General features: G+C 39.7%; 1 protein-coding gene across 1 annotated transcript in view; it reads right to left on the bottom strand.

The window, feature by feature from the left end:
- Window positions 1-4,736: 4,736 nt before the first annotated feature.
- The window catches only part of PRR16 (proline rich 16), a 203,807-nt gene continuing 187,388 nt past the window's right edge, over window positions 4,737-21,155 (bottom strand). Inside the window, exon 2 of the mRNA XM_045891500.3 lies at window positions 4,737-8,588. Within this exon, the coding sequence (XP_045747456.1) occupies window positions 7,833-8,588 (756 nt within the window). The 3' untranslated portion in view covers window positions 4,737-7,832. The remainder of the gene's footprint in view (window positions 8,589-21,155) is intronic.

The following is a 21,155-nucleotide window of genomic DNA, read 5'->3' as shown; positions in this document are numbered from 1 at the left end:
TGGATGGAACTGGAGGGTATTATGTTGAGCGAAATAAGTCAAACAGAGAAAGACATGTATCATATGATCTCACTGATATGAGGAATTCTTAATCGCAGGAAACAAACTGAGGGTTGCTGGAGTGGGGGTTGGGGTGGGAGGGATGGGGTGACTGGGTGATAGACACTGGGGAGGGTATGTGCTCTGGTAAGTGCTGTGAATTGTGCAAGACTGTTGAATCACAGATCTGTACCTCTGAAACAAAGAATGCAATATATGTTAAGAAAAAAAAAAAGAAGAAGAAGGTAGCGGGAGGGGAAGAATGAAGTGGGGGAAATCGGAGGGGTAGACGAACCATGAGAGACGATGGACTCTGAAAAACAAACTGAGGGTTCTAGAGGGGAGAAGGGTGGGAGGATGGGTTAGCCTGGTGGTGGGTATTGAGGAGGGCACATTCTGCATGGAGCACTGGGTGTTATGCACAAACAATGAATCATGGAACACTACATCTAAAACTAATGATGTAATGTATGGGGATTAACATAAGAATAAAAATAAATAAATAAATAGATAGATAGATAGATAGATAGATAGATAGATAGATAGATAGATAAAAAAGGAGTTGGAATTGGGACAAATAAATGACATATGCAAAGAATGAGGTGGAATACTTTGGTGATTCTGCCTATCCAGTATCTTGTTGCATACTGAATTTGCCTGTCTGTGGGGCTTTGTCTATTTTACCTTTCAGCCTCACTGCCTACAAAAGAGCTTAAGCGTATGGTCCTGATGTCTTAGAAGTTCATTTGGGGTTTGTGCAAAAATGGCAGCATCCTCCTGTTGATATTACTGTCCTTGCCCCTGACAAGTAAAAACAGGATTGCATGAGCCCAGAATATACAAAGGCAGGAGGATAATGATTCAAGAGCCCTCTGAGGTAGAAAAGAGGGGCACCATTATCTTCATTTGAAAGCAAGCCTCAGACCCGGTTTTGCAATTTGACCTGGACCACTTGGGAATTGGGAAAATTGAGACTCAAATCCATACCTTCTACTTTCAAATTTGTATTTTTATCCCAATACACCGTGGCCTAAATGAATATTATAAATACACGTCATAATTTACATCATCAATGACCTAAATTTCTGTAGTAGAGTTCCGTATTTTGTTGGACTATTCTGGATGACTAAGTGTCTTCAAATTAGGTTTATCTATTCTTACAAGGATAATTATTCATATAGCAACCTAATTTACTAAAAAAGATAAATTTGACTACTGAAAATTCAGTATGCGATCTAAAATGCCCAGCTACAAAATGTAAGGTAATGAGTATCCTCAGAGAGTGTAAATATGGTAGCTGAAGGCCGCAATAGAACTTATCTCTCATCTTAGTAAATGTTGTCAATTCCCTCCACTAAATTTTTAGCAGGGCTGTTGTTAAGTTCGCTTCTTTTCTCTCCATCTTTGTTTAAAATCAGATGTCATCCTAATTTATGTTGAGATTAAATGAACATCAAGTAATATGAAAAGGAAAGGAAAGGTGGTGTCTATAATAATCTATAATATATTCAAATTATACACACACCAAAAAATTACCCCTTAGAAATGGTGATAGGCGTGACTTGCACCCACAGATATGCAGATCTCCTTCCCTTTCTCGGGCATATGGGGACTTGGCCAATGACGTGTACAGGGGCTGAGGTAAACGCACAGGTAAGACTCTCTAGTAGCCCCGTCCTCTGTTGGCCGGTTGGTGGTTCTACACCAGTGCATCCCATATTGCTGAAGGACTGCCTGCGGAGTCTCCCGGACTCAGGATGAACTTAGAGTGAACAAGAAATAACTCAGGCCCCCCTGAGATACTAAATTTGTTTGCTCCCACAGTATGGCCTAGACTATCTTGGCTTATACAGGAATGCACTTTTTCTTTCTCATGGTCTACCTTTTGACAGCTTCAGACTAGTTCCAGTGACAGGTGACCCATGCACAATGCAGGGGCTATGCTCCAGGCAGTTCCAAAAGGTGGTGAAGAATTGGGCCATGGGTGCTAAGTGCCTACCTTACAATTCTGGCTTGGCCACTTCTTGACTCTACCATCTTGGGCAGCCCCACTCTGGTGCCATAGTTTCATTTGCAAAATATAGATAACAACAGTGTCTAAGATACCGGGTTGCTACGAGGGAAAATGGTGTTAATGAGGGAAAAATAATACATACAAAACACATAGAAGAATGTTTGGCACAAAGTCAGTCCTTGACAAGGGTTAGATATCACATATCTTGTCAATATCAACCCTAAACCACCCCAGGGCCCATGGTTGTTTTATTTAGCTGGTCCAAAATTTCCTTTGGTGGTTAGAAGAATTGACAACTACGTTATCAAACCGTGGAAAATCGTATCTATTGGCTAGTAACAAAAGGATGTGAAGTCTTTTATTACAGAGAGCTCTAATGCACTGGTCCTCTAGTGGTTCCCCCAGAATGCATCAATTGCTATTTTTAGCTTAGGGGTCAATATTAAATAGATGAAATTCACAAATGAAATACCAGTAATGAAAGTGACACATTCAGGGTCAAATGGCATTAGTACTATGAAATCAGAACCTCTTAGGCAAAGAAACCAAAATAATAGCCTTTGAATTTACAGAAAAAAACCTGAAAGGTGAAGCTGCTGATATAATCCACAAAAAATGAGGCTGGCATTATTCAGCAGCTCATTCATTTTAGATGGTTCCTAAATTGCCTGAAATCCCTTTTATATTCTGCAAAGATCAAACATATTAAGAATGTCAAAATAAGATTAGGTAAACCCCTTTCAAGCGTCAAAATAACTGCTCAGAATAAAAGAAAGATTTGCAAAGTTCAGGGCTATGAACATAATTAAATAGTGATGTTACGGGGGAAAATTATGGGGGGGTCAACCTGGCATGAAAAGCCAGCTCAGTCACTTACTAAGGGGTTGATTTTGGCAAAATACTGAAACTGAGGTCCTGGATTCCTTCTTTTGTAGATCAGGGTAATGTCGTCTGTTTTATACATTCATAGGAGAACTTAAGAGAAACTCTAATGTATGCAAAGTTTCAGAAAACAGTACTAGCTTACCTCTCTTTGACCAATCTAGAAGTCAAAATGATAAGCAGTATTTCCTCCTTGCTTTCCCGTGGTCCTTACACAAGTCTATACCCCATGTTGATTTAACTACATTTTACAGAGAGGGTTATTTGCAGAGCTTCCTTATGTTCCACTTCAGTTTTTCCCCAAAAGACCAGAATGATAGATCCAAGGGTTTCACAAGAAATGACACCCTACATAATTACTGCTCCAGGATGACGTGGCTAACTGCAGTTTTATGTTCAACACCACTGTGGGAGCTAATGGGTACCACATCTGCCATTACTTCAGAATCAGGCAACTTGAACGATTCTAAAACTCCCAAATGTTTAGACTAAACATACACTGTCACCGTTACAGATTGACTCAGAAAATGCCATGTGATTTGGTGATAGCGTCTAGTAATTGTCAGATTCTGTGCACTTTATCTAATTACGTGATGCGGGTTTTTAATGCAACTTTATTGCTCATAAATCATTTCCTCACTTAGAAATCCTCAGTACGTACCAAAGTACATTACACGGCAATCTTCTGCTACAAATTTAAGTGTACATTAGAGCAAAATGTGCTACCAACAGTGAATCAGGAGAAACTGAATTGGGACAATTAGAAGACTTGACACTGCATTATTGCCTATATTCCATGGAAAAAGTTCAGTCAAGACAGTGATTCAGGGGCGCCTGGGTGGTTCAGTCGGTTAAGCGACTGCCTTTGGCTCAGGTCGTGATCCTGGAGTCCCGGGATCGAGTCCCGCATCGGGCTCTCTGCTCGGCGGGGGTCTGCTTCTCCCTCTGACCCTCCCCCCTCTCATGTGTTCTCTCTCATTCTCTCTCTCTCAAATAAATAAATAAAATCTTTAAAAAAAAATACATTTTAGGGGGCGCCTAGGTGGCTCAGTCGGTTGAGCGACTGCCTTCGGCTCAGGTCATGATCCTGGAGTCCCGGGATCGAGTCCCGCGTCGGGCTCCCTGCTCGGCGGGGAGTCTGCTTCTCCCTCTGACCCTCCTCCCTCTCATGCTCTCTGTCTCCCATTCTCTCTCTCAGATAAATAAATAAAACCTTAGAAAAAAAAAAAAGACAGTGATTCAAAGACTTGATCACATCATTCCCAGTGCAAATACACGTGGAGCTACTCAGGCTTTTCCTCATGGAGCATCCAAAAAGAACTCTATAATTAGAATCTGTAGATAAAAGGTCTCGCATAGTTTCAGAGATGGCGTGGAGCTGCCGCTCTTGGTAATGCTAAAAGCAACTACTCATCTGTCCAAAGAAAGTCATATAATACAGTGCCCTATTCCTTTAGTCATTAAATAATTAGATGCAGGCGTAATTCAAACACAAAAATTTTTAGGTTAATTAAACCACTTCAGTTAATACCACTCACTTTTTTTTCTAGAATAATGTTAAGCTGATGAGGGAAGGTATGATATAATAATAACAAATCGAAAGAGTGGGAAATTTCTCTTTTTATATGTCTGTATTTTTGAGCAGATATTTTAAATTTAGCTTAAGCATGACCTAAAAAATATCAGTTTTATCTCCTTCTATAACTGCCATAACTACTGGGGGATGGAAGAGAACTTTGGTAAATTTTTATTTTCTTTTCGCCTTTCAGCAGACGGGATACAATAACCTCCCATCCCCCAAATGAGATCATTATTGTTTAGCAAGAGAAACCCTTTCCTTTTCCAATTTAATTAATAGATGTTACTTTAAAAAAAACAAAACAAAACAACCCATGTTCTACCTTTCACTCTGAACGAATGTTGCCGTAAGCAGCATTACCCTTGGACATTTTGTAGGAACATTACCTTCCAGACAGGATGGAGGCTAACTCAGGGGTACACAGTCTGTGCGGGAATACAAGTCTTCAAATGCACACTGGGAAAAAGAACTGCCCTGAAGGGTTTGCAGAAAGCATATCTGCTTTGGGATCTTCGGGAAGAGCAACTATTTGCCATGTTTTATGATGATTTAATGGATGATGTGCAGAGCCTACACTAGAGAATTTAAATTTTGAAAGCCATGTTGGCTGATGACAGAAATGGCAAGACCACTTACGACACTTTTTAAGTTTATTATGATGTGTTAGTTGCTTTCCCTGTTTTACAAGTTTATATCTATTTAAAGACATAAGTTCTGGGGAATGTTTCCAAGTGATCCATTGGGGAAAAACAAAACAAAGCAAAACAAGCCCTATTGGCCCAATATATTCCAAACCTTAATGGAAGAAAAAAATGAAATAATGTAAGAAAAAAATATACTCAAAAGAAAGTCCCAACACTGATATAATCTAACATTTAATCTTGATTTAATAAACTGTAAGAAGAAAAGTTCAATACCTCTTAACTCTTTTAGGCTGGGCTTTAACTTGGTCTTCTAGGCCAAAGGTTGCTTGTAAATGTGTTGAATGAGAACTGGTATTGCCATCTTGGCAATGTCAACAATCACACTTAAAAAGACGGTTGTTCACGGGGTACCTTTGTCTCTACTTCGAGAAAGAGAGATGAGTTTGAGCCCCTTAGGTTGTGGCTAAGGACCTGGCTCAATGTCCTTCTTCCATCAGCTTGAATTAGTCAGCTTATTCAACCCACTTCCTTGCAGTTACCTGCTCTGTGAGTGATTTGTGGTTGCTAGGAAGCTCTTACCTTGAGATCCAGACTGGCTCCCAGACATTGACAGGGGTCAAAATTTCAAATGAGAAGCTAATTATTAGGTCATGGTAACTGGCTGCAAAGGGAAGATGAGCTGAAGGGAGAAAGCTGTGTGTCTCCAAAGACTATTTATAATACCATATGGTCTAACACTGGCTGCACATTTGAAAGAAAGTAATTATTAAAATCTAGAAAATGATGAAAGCTTGGGTTTGTTTATATCAAGTCTAAATGAAGGCATGAAAAAGTTAAGAATATATTAGTTTTGTATTTGGGAAGTCAATTCTGTGTTTACTTGGATCAGATTTATTAAACATACTTATCACACGATTAATATATTTTAGATTATGGCTTTTCTTTATTATTGGTCTTATGTTCTGTAACTTTCTGGGGAAAAAAAGGGGGGGATTTACTGTGCTTGCATTATCTTCATGGCCAACACACACAGGAATAAAAATCATGCTGAGTAAATTTGTAACATGACATCCTCTATTTTTTCACTCATTTAATTGTTCTTTCAAAAAGTCATGCCTATTTTCTTTCTGTCATTCTGTATGTTATCATCTTTTAATAGGAAGTTGTTGGAAAACAGTATTCCAGATTACCATCATATGGCTTGAAAAAGGCAACAGAGAAATGACTACCTCCCTGTAGCAACAAAAATTAAAGTTTTGAGATCAAAAGCCAAATAGCTCAAAAAATTATAGTATTTTTTTATTAAGCTGCTATTATAACCAATTTTCACCACAGATAATTCCCTCTCCTCTTGCCACTTAAAGGACAACTTTTGTTCAGGTATGCACCTGTCATCATGATTCTAGGACAGATGAACTCATTTCCAGTTCCAGAGCAAAATATCCACTCAGTCCAAATCACAGTAGTTGGAAGTAAACTTGATCCATGGGTGGGTAAGTGACATAAGCTGGCAAGTTGGCCTTAAGAGAAGGACCTTTGTAAGATGTCAGGAGGAAAGGATTTCTTCTCTTCCTTCTATAAAATAACAAAGACCACTGGCATATTTCAACTCTGAGGAAAAAGAGCATTAAGGCTGATACTAAAAACATCCTATTCCAGAAGCATCTTTATTTTCCGCTATGATTCTCTTATAAATAGGGATTCCCTTGGGGAGGCAGAGAACTTGCTGATGAAGGAGGCAAATCATCCCACTACTTCAATGTCCTGGTTTATGGTGTATCCGGGAGGGATGCTGTGTGTGAGGAGGATCTAAAGGGCTTGGCCATGTATTGGGTCAATGAGACCTTCAACATGCGGTCTTAGGGGTACCACAAGACATAATATGAAGATATGCAAGTACTACTTATGACCTGATAATGATACTTAATCTAGAAAATGCTGCCCTATCCTCACTATAACCTTTTCCAAACCCTTTCAGAGTAGCTGCCCATTTTGATGAATATCAACACAGGATTCAATGAACCACTGCTTTGTTTTCGCTCTGAGGAACGTGTGCTTTTGCCATTAGGTACTGTTGTTTATTGACATATGATATTTCCACAGACAAAAATCTTTCATTACAGATATAGCGGAACGTATAATCATAATTGTATAGTATAGAAAATAAAACTTTTTGGTATTGTTCTCAGCATTTCACAATGTAAAACTAGTGACAAACATCTTTAGAAAAAATAATAAAATAGTCCTTCGGTATTAAAATTTCTTCCTAAAAAGCATCTGGTCAAAGGTAGGAGGATGACATGTTATTAATGCATAGATGAGTTAGGCATGAATAAAATGAAACTAATCCCATCTCTGAGAGTAAATCAAACCATTTGAAATCTACAGGTCACCGTTTATCGTAGGTCGGTTGAAAGAAACAATAAGCGCAGCTTTTTCATGGTTCTGTGGTTTCCGACGATGCAACTGTTTAAACACCGTATACCCGGGATATAAACAACATACTGCATACTTACCAGGTGGTTTTTATGCCACTTTGCTGAATGCAGGATTAATATATTTGGGCTTTTTATTGCTTGAGTAGAAAGTGCTCGTTACTTATTATTTTATGTTTATAGTATAGAAATTAAAATAAAAAAACAACAAAACAAAAAGGTTTTGGAAATGGCATACATCACACTGTTGTAGTGGTTGATTTCCTCAAGATTGTCTTCTGTGGTTTTGGTGCAGTGGGAGGAGGCACAGTTGCAGGTCTGAGAGGGGGGAAACTGTGACTGTGGCTTATTCCCGGCCCCCCGTTTTCCAGTGGAAAAGGAGGGAGGTGGGGTGGAGGAGGGAGGGGGGGGCCTGGGTGAGGAAGCTTTTCCGGTGGGTGGACAGGGTCGCCGTGTAAATGGACCTCCCTGTTTTTTATGTGATACCGGGTGTCACAGTCGGGACAGTAGCCATGGTACTGCACTTTTTCATTAAACCGAACTCGTTCCCGAGGCCCTGCCTGGGGGCACCTGTCTTTTTCAGGTCTGTGCTTCAGAGGCCGCCCGGGAGCCTTGTCCAAGGTACTAGCGGGGATGCAGCAGAGGTCTCCATTTGGAATTTTGTTGGGTGCCCCAGGGAAGCCTCCGTTTCGCAGGAGGGTGCCATTCGTCTTCACGGGATTGACCGTCGGCGCCCCTCTCCGGGGGTCTTCACACTTCACAGGGGTCAACCGCGGGGGAGGCGGCGGAGGGTTTGGCTTTCTCAGGACGGTGAGGATAGCAGAGGGGTGTGCGGGGGGCTTGATGAGGGGTGCGTGGGCCTGCACTTTGATCTTCTCGATGCTGGAGGCCGTTGTGCCGCTGGAGCTACTATTCAGGGTGTCCGTTTTGGAGCTGTCGGTCATCTCATCCTCCAGCTGCAGGTCGGAGGTCAGGGTATCAATCTGGTCAACCACCTGGTGGAAAGGACAAGGTAACTGTGTTGAGCAATGACGCAAAGCCAAACAGACGAGAAACAAGGTCTCCCGGTCAAGCTGGAATTCTGCTCGGGGAGCCTTAACTCCTACTACATGGTCGATTCCGTGGCTGGGTAATGTTTTCATTCAATGCACTGACAGAACAGCCTCCAGAGGCGTGTCGACTGTCTGATAACCTAATGATTTCACGTACCTAGAACATAAGACACGATTTATAGATACATTCTATTCCTGGCTCTGCTGAACCCACCAAACATAGGACCCTGATGCAGAAACACAACTGATTTTTTAAAACAAGAGGCGGCGGCGACTTTCCCTCAGCTCAGCCTGGTGAAAGCTACAGGAGAACACGAATAATGAGAAAAGCCAGATACTCTGCAAAACCCTAACTTTTCTTGAGATGATCAGAGAACCGAGAATCACAAGGACACCCACTGAACTGAGCTGCGAAAAAGTCTCCTCTGAGGATAGAAAGGACACATAGACTGGTGCACCTCTGGCAAACCATAGGGAACTGACAGCCTCCGCCAAAGTAAGGAAAGGAAACATCTAGAACTTAATGAATAATTAAAGGTGGAATACGTGCTATCGTGACAATTTAGAGTCCCCAGGAGCCCAGACACAACGCTGTCAATCCTTACTCATGTCTCTGTTCCACGGGCCTCTCGTGTGGGGGGCTGAGGGCGGGGCAGAGAATGGAATGGATGAGTCCCCCTGCCCCCTGGGCACACAGGCATAAAACCCCAGTGACTTCCCAGATCTTCATCCCTTATAAAACCCAACACTTAAGCATTAAGGGAATGGCAACTGTCCCTGCTTCTGAGAAAGGGGAGAAGCAGTGGCTGTCTGACTTTGGGGAAAGGGGCAGAGAATTCTCTTGGCCCCAAGAACTTGCACTGCAGATGTCTGCCATCACTTGGGGGAGGGATCCAAGTTCACAGCATCTCAAGACCTGCCTCAGACACCAAGCAGAGGCAGGGAATCCAACGTGGCTGGCAGAACCATCAGACGGTAATGTAGGTCCGACCCAAGTGAAGGAGAATGGATGTGAGGGAGGAGGATGGGACCGAGGAGTCAGGGTGCTAGAGCCACTGATGGAAGGAATCTGGGACAGAGGGTCTCTGTCCTGTTCAGGCATTGTCTGGAGGCAGCTTGCAGGAAGGAAGCACAGCATTTGCTGGATATCAGAACACGGTCATTCACCCTCCCTCAAGGTCCAAGAGATCTTGGAGACCATTCTCATGGTTGCCATAAATGCACAATTACCCATACATGAAGATGGAAAGGTTATGGATCACTTTTAAAATAGTTTATTTACATACAGTCTTTTCACTTCACGTTTCCATAGGCAGATGTGTCTCTCTTTCTTCAGGCCTAAGTGTGTTGACTGTGAAGCTGGCTCTTTGACACATGGTGGCAGAATTGGGCTCAAAATGAAAACATAAGCATCCAGAACGTAGGGAGGATGTAGAGATTCTACTTCTTCCTCATGAGGGTCTTAAGTGATTGCTTCTTGCTACAGCCACCAGAGCTCAGACGTCTATTTTAGATCCTAAATATATATCAAACCCACTTCTCTGCATTTTCATTTCTTTGGTCCTCCTCTGAGTCACCACTGTTTATCATACGGGACCCCCAAAGTCACCTTGCTCCCTCTTTCAATTCTGTCGTGTCAGTGATTTTTTTAAAACAGAAATGTGCTCTTGGCCTCGACTCCCTGCTCAAAACCTTTCAATGCCTTGTTCATTTCTCCTGTGATAAAGATAAATTCTTAATACTATCTCCAAGGTCTTGTATAGTTTCCCTCAGTGTTGTGCTCATATATGTTTAAAACTGGTTTTTAGAGGTGTAAGGGAGTTTTGATTTGAAAAAGGTTGCCAATTTTTTTTGGTGTAAATTCCCACTGCGATCAATTTCAAGTTAGTCAATGTGACATCACTGCATGTGAAGTTGGGAGGAAATGTTCACTGACAGGAGTAGAAAATGCTTCTACAGGCCAACAGAATGGGCAAAAATAAACTCAGGGGCACAAATAATAGTAAAATGTAGTGAAATAATAAAGAATTACTAAGAACAATTAGAAAGCCTTTGTATTTAATGTAATTTATTTAATATGAGTTTATATATAGATACATTTTTAAATTTTATTTTATTTAAATTCAATTAACATATAGTGTCTTATTAGTTTCAGAAGTAGAGTTCAGTGATTCTATATTTTGGTTTTAATAATGGTTATTTAGCAGCTGGCACACACAAAATTTCTGAAAATAGAACAATTGGCCCTTTTTAGCCAGTACTAGTCAGCACATCACTGTCTCTCCTCAAATGACTCTCCATCCTCAACTCTAATAAATTTCCCTTTTCTTTTCTGTTCTCAAATCTCCTGGGTCTTCTTAAAGACTCTCATAATTGTCAGTCTATTTCCTGCCATAGGACATTTGCACATACGAATTTTTCTTTTTGATATGCTCTGACCTCCCCTCTTTGTCGACTTAAAATCTTAGCTCAGGAGTCCCTCATGATGTCAGCCTTCCCTGTCCTACTGCAGTTTCCCATGTGGGTCATGTGAATTTGTTAAATATTCACAAGAAACTTTATTTCTTTCACTCAAAGCATTCACATACTTTTTGATTGTTTAGTTAGCAGTAGGAGTCCCAGAATAGTCTTTCCTCTCTAGACTCTAATTTCAGTAAGATCAGAGACCAGGTTTGTTCTTACTACTGTGACCTAAAGTCCTAAGGTAGTGAATGACACTCAAAAGGGGCTCAATAAATACTTGCTAAATAAATACACTGAAGGTTATTTCTTTAGTTTAAGAGTGAACAAAAAGCATGTTCTTTCTCCTTTGAGTTTTGGAGTTGTTACCTTTCAAAGTCACATCTGCTTAGTTATTCTAGAATAAAATAGGGGGAAAGGGATTTATCCAGAAATGATCCAGAGCTGGTGGCACATTCGGCAGCTCTAGCCCAGACATCTCAGAAATTAAAGTGGGAGGACGTGGGAAGAATGTGAGAGATGGGGGACAGTCCAGGCTCACAGTTACGGTGCACGATATAACCTGGAGAGACTCCTTACCCTGAGCCTTCTAGCGCATTAAGTATCTGCAGGGAAGGAGAGAAAGCTGGTCCACCCTGAAGGGAGGGAGGCTGCTAGTCAGAGATGAATCAGTATTGTTGGGGCCTCTCATATAGTTCTGCAGCTGCTGGCTGGTTTTAGTCTCCACGTTGTTGTTTCCTGCCTATTAATGCCAACAGAATGAAAAACTAAAACAGAAAAATACAGCTGACCCTTGCACAACACAAGGCTTAGGGGTACTGCTTCTACTGTGCAGTCAGAGATATGCATTTGTTGGACCCCGAAAACTTAACCACTAATAGCCGACTGTTGACTTGGAAGCCTCACTGATAACAAAGAGTTGATTAACAGCTATTGTGCATGCTATAAGCATTATCTACTGCCGTAGATACTGAGTAGTACTCTTCCCACAAAGTAAACCAAAGAAAATGTTATCAAGGAAATCATAAGGAGGAGAAAGTACCTTACGGTCTTGCATTGATTGAAAAAAAATCTGCACATAAGTAGACCACCAGGGTTCAAACGTGGGGACTTTAAAGGTCAACTGCACTGTCCTCGTGGAGCAGGGAATCTAGGGGAAGGACCTGGCATGAATTAGATACTCAAACAAATAAGTGTAAAAGTACTACTTTTCCAGGAGCTCTGAATGACAGACTGAGATACTGTAAGAGGGGAATAAAAACGCCCCGTCAGAAAAGTCAGTGAAACCCCCCTGAAGTATGAGCAGCTGTTAAATGGTAGGAAAGGAAGGATTCCAGAAGGCCACTCAGGAAAGGGCCTGATAAAGGTCCTCTGACAGAAGAGAGGGCCTGAGCATGAACCATATAAAGAAGACTCTAGGCTGAAGGGCACCTGAGAGGTGAGGCTGGAGAGTCCACCGGCAGCCAGGCTCTGAGAGTCCCTGCTAAGTGCTGATCAAGTACCACATAATTTTAAAGAGTTCCAGAAGAGAGAGAAGCACTGTTCAAAGAGATGAAGAATTGCTATTTTTCAGAATGGAAGCATCATCTAATGAGAGAAGTACACAGAGCTCCAAACAGGAAAATATAAACAAACCCACACCCAGACATACCGTCATGAGAACATAGAACATGGAAAAGTATAGATGCCCAAAAGGTACCAAAACGGCATATTAATGATTTTGTATTAAAGCTACTTGGGGCCCAGCTGGTGCAAGGACACTCAGACCCTCCTGTGTCCACTGGAAAGCAAGAAATAAATCTTTGTATGAAAAGTACCCTTGCTGTACTAAGGAATAAAAAGGCATCCTTATCACCAGAGATAGGAATTTTAAAACAAGAAAACTATACAAACCTTGTTACATTTAAAAATATATATATTTTATTTATTTGAGAGAGAGAGAGAGACAGAGATAGTAAGAGAGAGAGCACGAGAGTGGAGGAGAGGGAGAAGCAGGCTCCCCGCCAAGCAGGGAGCCCAATGCAGGACTCGATCCCAGGACCCTGGGATCATGACCTGAGCTGAAGGCAGACGCTTAACTGACTGAGCCACCCAGGCACCCCCCTTGTTACTTTTTTACTCATCTACTACCTCAGCCCAAATTCTGCTTAGAATCCCTTACCAGTTAAAGCTCCCAAGCCTCTGTTTTCTTTATCCTGTCAATTCCTCACTAATTTATTTTCTCTTTGTCTAAAATGGATAAAAACTGCCTGCCTTGGTCATTTGTTTGGGTCTCAGTTTCATTACTGGACCTCCATGCACACATAATAAAACCTTGGTTTTTTTCTCCTGTTAATCTGTCCTACGTCAATTTAATTCCTCAACCAGCTAGAAGAACCCTGGAGGAAAGGAGGAAATGTCTCCTTCTCCTACAAAAGTAATGATAGAAGTTTTACAACAATAAAACAAGGGGCACCAAGTATGTATTGAGTAGCAAAAATTAGGCTGACAGGTTTTCAAACAAGCAACAGAAGTCTGAAGAAAATTTAGGAATATGGTTCATAATAAAAGAAAGTAATTGGAAATATAGTTGAATTCTTCTGTAAACGTGAGGGTGAAATCAACATTGTCAGATATAAAGACTGGGAGAGTGTACTTTTTACAGCTCAGTGTTGAAAGTACCGATAAATGACAATTCAGAAAGAGTTAAAAAAAAAAAAACAAAACAGAAGAAAGGGCTAGCATACAAGAAGCATAGATGAGCAAAGAAATTATAAAATAATAAAAATGTGCATTGATTACAAAACAATAATGTACTAATGACTAATTGGGGAGATTAGAAAAATGTGAAAGTAAAATACTAGGAAAAATGACATGTCTGAATTGGGAAACAATCAGAGTTAAAACATTTTAAGGTCACTGTATTTTTGTGTGTGTAAGGAATCAGTAGTGATGTGATATTGATTATGACTCATTAAGTCAAGAATGCATATGAAAAAATTTTAGGGCCACTACTGAATTAATTAATAGACAAACTTACAATTTCCAAAATAATATAAAGTTTAAAAAGTGACTAAGAAAAATTTGGCAACTTTTAAATTTTAAAAAGGCAGAAAATAAGAAAACTAGACCAAAAAAAAGAGCATAGTAAACAGAAAAGAAACTGAATAAGATAGAAAAAAAATTCCAAATACATTAGTAATCATAACAAACAGAGATTACAATCATTTATTCAAAAAAGGACACTGAAACAGTGACATAAACTGACACAGACAAGATATACTGGGCAAACAGCTTAATGAAATCTGATGCAGCTCCCTAAACACTGAGCAAAAAACTTAACCTAAATTTTTCTTCATCGAAACAGTTTTCTATCAATACCAATTTAGGCAAAAAAAATGGCTGAAACAGAGGCGCCTGGGTGGCTCCGTTGGTTAAGCATCTGCCTTCAGCTCAGGTCATGATCCCAGGGTTCTGGGATCGAGTCCCACATCGGGCTCCCTGCTCAGCGGGGAGTCTGCTTCTCCCTCTGCTTGCTGCTCCCCCTGCTTGTGCTCTCTCTCTCACTCGCATGCTCTCACTCTCTCTCAAAAATCTTTAAAAAAATGAATGAAACAAAATTTAGAGCTTACGTACACACACGCGAAAAATCGGAAAAATGTTGTAAAAAAGTAACTGACACAAGCAGAATGCCTAATTTCCACTCAATCTCACGGGTAATCAAGGGAGGGCCAACTGAAGACAGATGCAATAGCATTTCATTCTCAATAGTGATTCAAAACAAAACAGTCAGATAATTCCAGTTGATGATGATGATGCGGATAAATGGGAACTCTGTACATTGCTAATGCCAATATAAATTCAGTCCATTAGAAAATTTTTGACAATGTCCTATAAAGTGGACAATGTACATACCCTACGGTATGGGTATTTTAGCAACAAAGCCTACCCTACTCTAGAGAAACTCGAACGGATGTGCACAGGGTTTAAAAAGCATAGGAATGTTCCTTGCAGGTTGTTTGTTTTCTCATAGCAAATAACTGGAAACAACCTAAATATCTGTTAGTAAGTGCTTAGGTAGGCAGATATAAAGTAGCTCAAAGGAAGTAACTAGACCTACATGCATCAGTAGGGATAAATCCCAAAGACCTAACGCTGAATGTAACGAAGTTAAAACACATATACTCAGTGTGTCTGTATTGTTTATATAGAGAAACAAGGGTAGTTTAGTTTACAAAATGTGAAAATAAATAATACACACCAAATTTAGACAAGGAGGAAGGGGGGTGGGTGTGGAGAGGCCACAGCCATAATAAAGCTAAAATACTTTATTTCTTTTAAAACTTGATGCAAAGTAATTAGGATAAAGGGTTAACTTTTGTTAAATCTGGGTTACAGTAATGTTACATTAGCTTATTTATTTTGTCATGTGTGAAACATTTTATAACTTGAAAATAAAATATTTAACACTAGTTAAATAAAGCTAGAAAAAAAGAAAAGAAGTAATTCTTAAGCTGCCATGTGGAGAACATACTGAAAGGCGCTGAAGTTTATTTACTTGGCTAGTTAGATTCTATTGCAGCCAAGTGAGAGATGAATAAATTAGCCAGACAAGGAATACACTGCTGTGTCCTTGCAATTACACTTCAGTGTTTGGCTGAAACTCTTTCAAAGTATCATATTGCAACTAAAGGAATCGTAACCACAGGCATGATGGAATTAAACTGAAAACAAAATGAAAGAAAGTAGGACTAGAGGGACGGACTGTTTGCAGATATTTGGAGGTGAGAAGAAGTGTGACATTAATCATAAGTCTGAGAACATGCACACCTAACATTAGACACAAGGGAGAAATGTATCTCTCGAATATGAAACTGAGCCATCTATCTAATTGTAGCTGCTCACGTTTAGAGAAGAATCTGCTAATGGAATGGAAACAGAAAGATTTAAAGAAAGGACAATGACAGGTGATGTGTTTGATGATTTTCAGAGGTTTTTGTTAGAATCACATGCAAGGAAGCTGTGGATCAATTGTGGAATAATTAAGAATAATGATAATTGTGATTTAGGAATCACACGAGCTCCAGGTTTTCATACCTGGGGAATATCCCTAAATATTTTCATAAAAGAGAAGCAGATTCAGCAGAAATTAAGTGGTTATATGATCTAAGCTATTCGTAAAAATTCAAAATTCATTTACATTAATTCTATAAATATTAATCTATAAAGAATAAAAATAGAGACACTGTAGGGTTATTATTAGAGTGAAAGTCAGGACAAACAGACTTACCTGAAATTAAAAAAAAATTAAGAGCTTTTTGTCCCATGTTCTCATGTGGCTATGTCCTTTTATTATTACAATTGCCTTAATATATTGGAATTATCTATTTATATGTGTTCCCCTCAGACCACAAGCATGGATTTCCACTTTAGTTTCCCTGGCAGAAAGCAGTGATTCCAAGGGTAGATGCTCTAATAATAGGCTGAAAGAGAGAGGTGGACAAAAGTAGACTCTGAGAGAAAGGACAGGTCTTGACCTCACTTCCATCCCTCCCCAGCTTTTCCAACTTGGGTCTGATTTTCAAAGTCTTCACACTCACCAATTCCAGATGGTTCAGAAAGGCACAAAGGAATGGATGAAGCAGAGAAAAGGAAGCTGGAAATAAGACATGGGTGACACCTGGTAAGCTCTCTTCCTATGTTCTTGACTCTTCGAGCCTAGCTCCACAGCATGAGAGAGAGAACATTTCGCTCACTCTCCAAAACAGTGAAGCTAGTTTAAGTGTATGTTTATCTTTAATTATTTGTCTATATCGATAGCTGTAGATGTATTTGGAATGTTCCTAAATCCTGCTGCTCTTGTTTAAATAAAAACCACACAATATGTAGTTCAATTGCCTTAAAAACAAAGAAAATGCTCTCTCAATTTGGGGGAATCTTCCTCTAGGATCTCCTCAGTAATAATTCACAACTAAAAAATTGCAGTTCCAAACTTAATGGAAGGAGAGAAAGAATTTAACCCCGACTTAAATCTGTATAAGAAAGTTTCTGAAATCTTCTAAGGTCTTTAATATTGATTTATCAGAACAACCACCTTTTGAATATGTGGCATTAGCTGCAAAGATCTAAAAAGAGAAATGAATGGGAGCCATAGGAACTTCTCCCATGAGAAAGAGGCAGCTGAAAACATTCCCTCCCCATAGCTCTTAGACCATGGTCAGGGGCTGAGCCCAGAGGCAGGCAGACCCAAGAGCTCTGTCTAGCAGAGACACGGAATACAGGACAGCAACCAGCAGACCCAGTCAGATAATCCCTGGAAGAGATGAAACAGAGTGGAGTGGAGTCACCAATGGGGTCTTCCAGCATGAGGACAAGTGGTCAATATCCTTGGCTTTCTATTCACAGCTCACACACTTTATTTCTATTTTGGATATTATACCAAATTTTAAAGACCCAACTTATATTTATCTATGTGCCTATTACTTATGCTACTGACCTATTGATAGGATTAAAATAAGTAGTTCATCCTAGAGCATACAACTCTGTGTCCCATTGCTAGATCACAGTATTTGTTAGATACTGCATCTGAATGACTATGTACAAATAATTCTTGTAATCATTTTGTGAATGCGCTGTGTTAGAACAATTTAATATGCGGAAACACTGAAACCATCCCACAATTTGGTTAACTCTGCTTTGGCATTTATTTATCTTAAAAAAAAAATCTATGAGAACTTAAAAAAAAAAAAAAAAAAAAAAAAAAGCCAGGAGTGACTCAGGCTTCCCTTGATTTTTTAAAAGCCCCAAGGACCTGTCTGGAAGAGAGTTGCTCAGGTGGTAAACACTAAATGCTTGCTTCCCAAGAGACGACTAGAATAGTCATGGGTTCTTAAAGCTGTCTCTGGATTTCCACAGCAACTATTACATCCTTAACATTACATCCTTAACTAGTCTCTACATTATTTCATAGAGATAGTTCCACAATACCCCAAACACCATACTGATATTGTTGTATTAGCTCATGCTTATGTATTCTCCTTGTCCTTGGTGCATCTGACAGAGCATACAATGCAGGTGCTGGAAGTCATGTAGGGCAGATAACACAGTACCTTGAAGTTGTTGGAGACTCAAGCTCTGTCTAGCTTTCTGCTCTGCTGTCTCAAGTGTGTGACCTACATTTTCATGTCCAACTTCAGAGCTGGACTTCTAGTGGTCACATGAGCATTTCAAGGGGAAGAACAGAAAAGGTGAGCAAAGGCATAACTACTGCTGTTTAAAGAGATGTTTCAGGAGTAATGCATTTGATTTGCTTACATTTCACCAGCCAAAATTAAGTTTCCTAGAGTCAAGGAGGCTGGGGAATGGAGGCTTTTATCTGGGGTTCAATGTGCCCAGTGAAAAGCAATGATTCGATAGAATAAAAAGGGACGAAGGCTATTTCAGGCCAAATAGCATCCTCTGAAACAGAGACTAAAACACACACACACACACACACACCACAAACAAAAAATCATATATATCTAATCATTCTTGTTCGGAAGGACATGGGGAGGATAAACTTCCTTAAAAACGTTTAATTTTTTGAAACATTTTTAGGTACCGGGCTTGATCTCATGACCGGTGAGATCATGACCTGAGCCAAAACCAAGAGCTGGAGGCTTAACTGACTGAGCCACCCAGGCGTTCCTTTTGAAACTTTTGCACAGTGCACGGTATATTTTGGGGAGGTATTGTGTTGTTTGCTTTTGTAATATACATAAAAGTGGCAATTGATACCCTGTTCTCTGGAAGCCACCAAGATTAAAAAGAAAAACAAACAACACCATCATTCATGTCAAGTCTCATCAACAGAAAAGCAAGATAAAGCTATAATGCAATCTGTCTTATTTTCTGTGTGTTCAACTGGGTTTGACAAATATTTCTTGTGCAAATACTATTCATCTGTTATTATATGAGACAGTGAGGATTACGAAAAATGTTTCTAATTTAATAGGGACTGATCATACGTACTTAGTGTCTTCCTCTCTAAATCATAGTTAAATGAGAGTAAAGGGGAACAACAGTAATAAATTCAGAAAATTTTCTCAAAGTGGGGTATACACGGATCAGAGATTTTTATAAATACAGGGATGAATTAATAAAAAGGTGGAAAAAGCACTGATGGAATCCCAGAGGAACTCCAAACCTGAAAGTGGGGTATTGAGAGGGTGGGAGTGAGAAGTAATGCAAAAATTAGAGTGTGAAGTTGTTGAGTGACTGTAATTCACAATGGAAAACACTGTGTCAAATGCTCTCATGTTCTTTGAAGGGCAGCAAGATTAATAGCAGAGCAATAGCTCATACTGGGAAAAGCTGAGATTCTAGCTATAAGGAAATTGAACAATGTTTCTGGATAAGTAGAAGGCTGAGTACAGTCAGTAACTCCAACAAAATTTTTCTCCTTTACTTTTCGATTGGGAAAGCTGTGGAAATGGGGTAAGAACAGCTAGTTTCTCACTGTCCAGATACACTAAGGTAGTGCCTGCCCCTCTGACATATTCAGAACCTTCAATCAGCACTGTGCCTTGTCCTATATATGGGAAAGACTATACAACATCTATATAATATAAATATATGCCTGAGGATCAAAAGATCATTGAAGGTAAACAATAGCACAAAATAGAAAAACCAGGATGAATGTACAGATCAATGGTGAAGATGAAGCTGCCATTATTAGTGAACCAAAGAGAACTTTGCAATGAATCTAATTAATGTATTACAGAGGTTTGAGAATGTCTTGTAGCTATAAAATAAGAACACAGCTATTTTTTAAAAAAGTAGATGTCAGAGAAATATTTGGAATATAAAACACAATTACTAAATTAAAAATATTAATAGAAAGGCTGGAAGATACAATCTAAGAAATATTCCCAACCATAAAGCAAGAATTTTTTTTTTTTTTTAAGGAAAATACAAGAAAAAAATTCCAGAGATGCCTGGGTGGCTCAGTCGGTTAAGCAGCTGCCTTCAGCTCAGGTTATGATCCCAGGGTCCTGGGATCGAGTCCCGCATCGGGCTCCTTGCTCAGTGGGGAGCCTGCTCCTCCCTCTGCCTGCCTCTCCCCTTGCTTGTGTTCTGTCTCTCTCTCTGACAAATAAATAAATAAAATCTTTAAAAAAAAAAAAGAAAAAAATTCCAACTATGATTTGGAGAGCAAGAAAATCAATCCTGCAGCTCCAGCTGATTGAGGAGTTCCAGAAAAAGGGGGAAAAATGTAGGACAGCAATGTTCAAAGAAATAATAAAAGAAAAAATTTCATAGTTGACAATACAAAGGGGGCTTCCGATGGAAAGCACCATCTGAGGGCTAATCAGGATGAATGAAAACAAAGTCAATCACCTACCAAACAAACCCAGGGCACCCAGAAAGAAATGAAAATCAAATAATCATCACAGTTTCTTCAGGATGAATGGATGATGAAAAACATTTTTACCAGTAACTTCAACGGTTCTGGCTAAAGTAATTTCAATCCCATTTCTACACTTGGCTAAATTAATATCTCAGTGTAAGTGAAAATTAAAATATTTTTAGATATTAGGGACAAGGACAGTGTATATCCCTTGTATCTGTTCTTCGAAAGTGAAGGACATACTGTAACACAGTAAAATGGAATCTGAGAAAGGAAGAATTAGAGCCAAGAAACATTGTAACACAGAAGTGTGAAAGCAAATGAAAGAACGTAAGAATAACACCTGTATCACAGACCTAAAAAGCAATTATCCTTTTTTCTTAAAGATTTATTTATTTATTTTAAGGTGGGGAGGAGAGGGAGGGAGAGAGAGAATCTTAAGCAGACTCTGCATGGAGCGTGGAACCCGACCTGGCGCTGAATCCCACAACCCTGAGACCAAGAGTCCGAGACTTAAAAGACTCCACCACCCAGGTGCCCCTAAAAAGCAATTATTCTGAATTAACACAGGGGATCAGAAAGCTCCAAGAAAAAATGATAATGAATTCCACTGAACAGGTCATATAATTGGAAATCTGTAACACAGCAGTGAAATGGGAAGAAGTACACTCTTGGCAGTGTGG

The sequence above is a fragment of the Mirounga angustirostris genome, unplaced genomic scaffold (assembly GCF_029215605.1).
Source record: "Mirounga angustirostris isolate CCGP_5_RB_7025 unplaced genomic scaffold, mMirAng1.0.hap1 SCAF_7, whole genome shotgun sequence".
NCBI classification, from domain to species: Eukaryota; Metazoa; Chordata; class Mammalia; order Carnivora; family Phocidae; genus Mirounga; species Mirounga angustirostris.
Note: the sequence above shows the minus strand (reverse complement) of the source record. Positions and strands in the feature narration are given on the sequence as shown.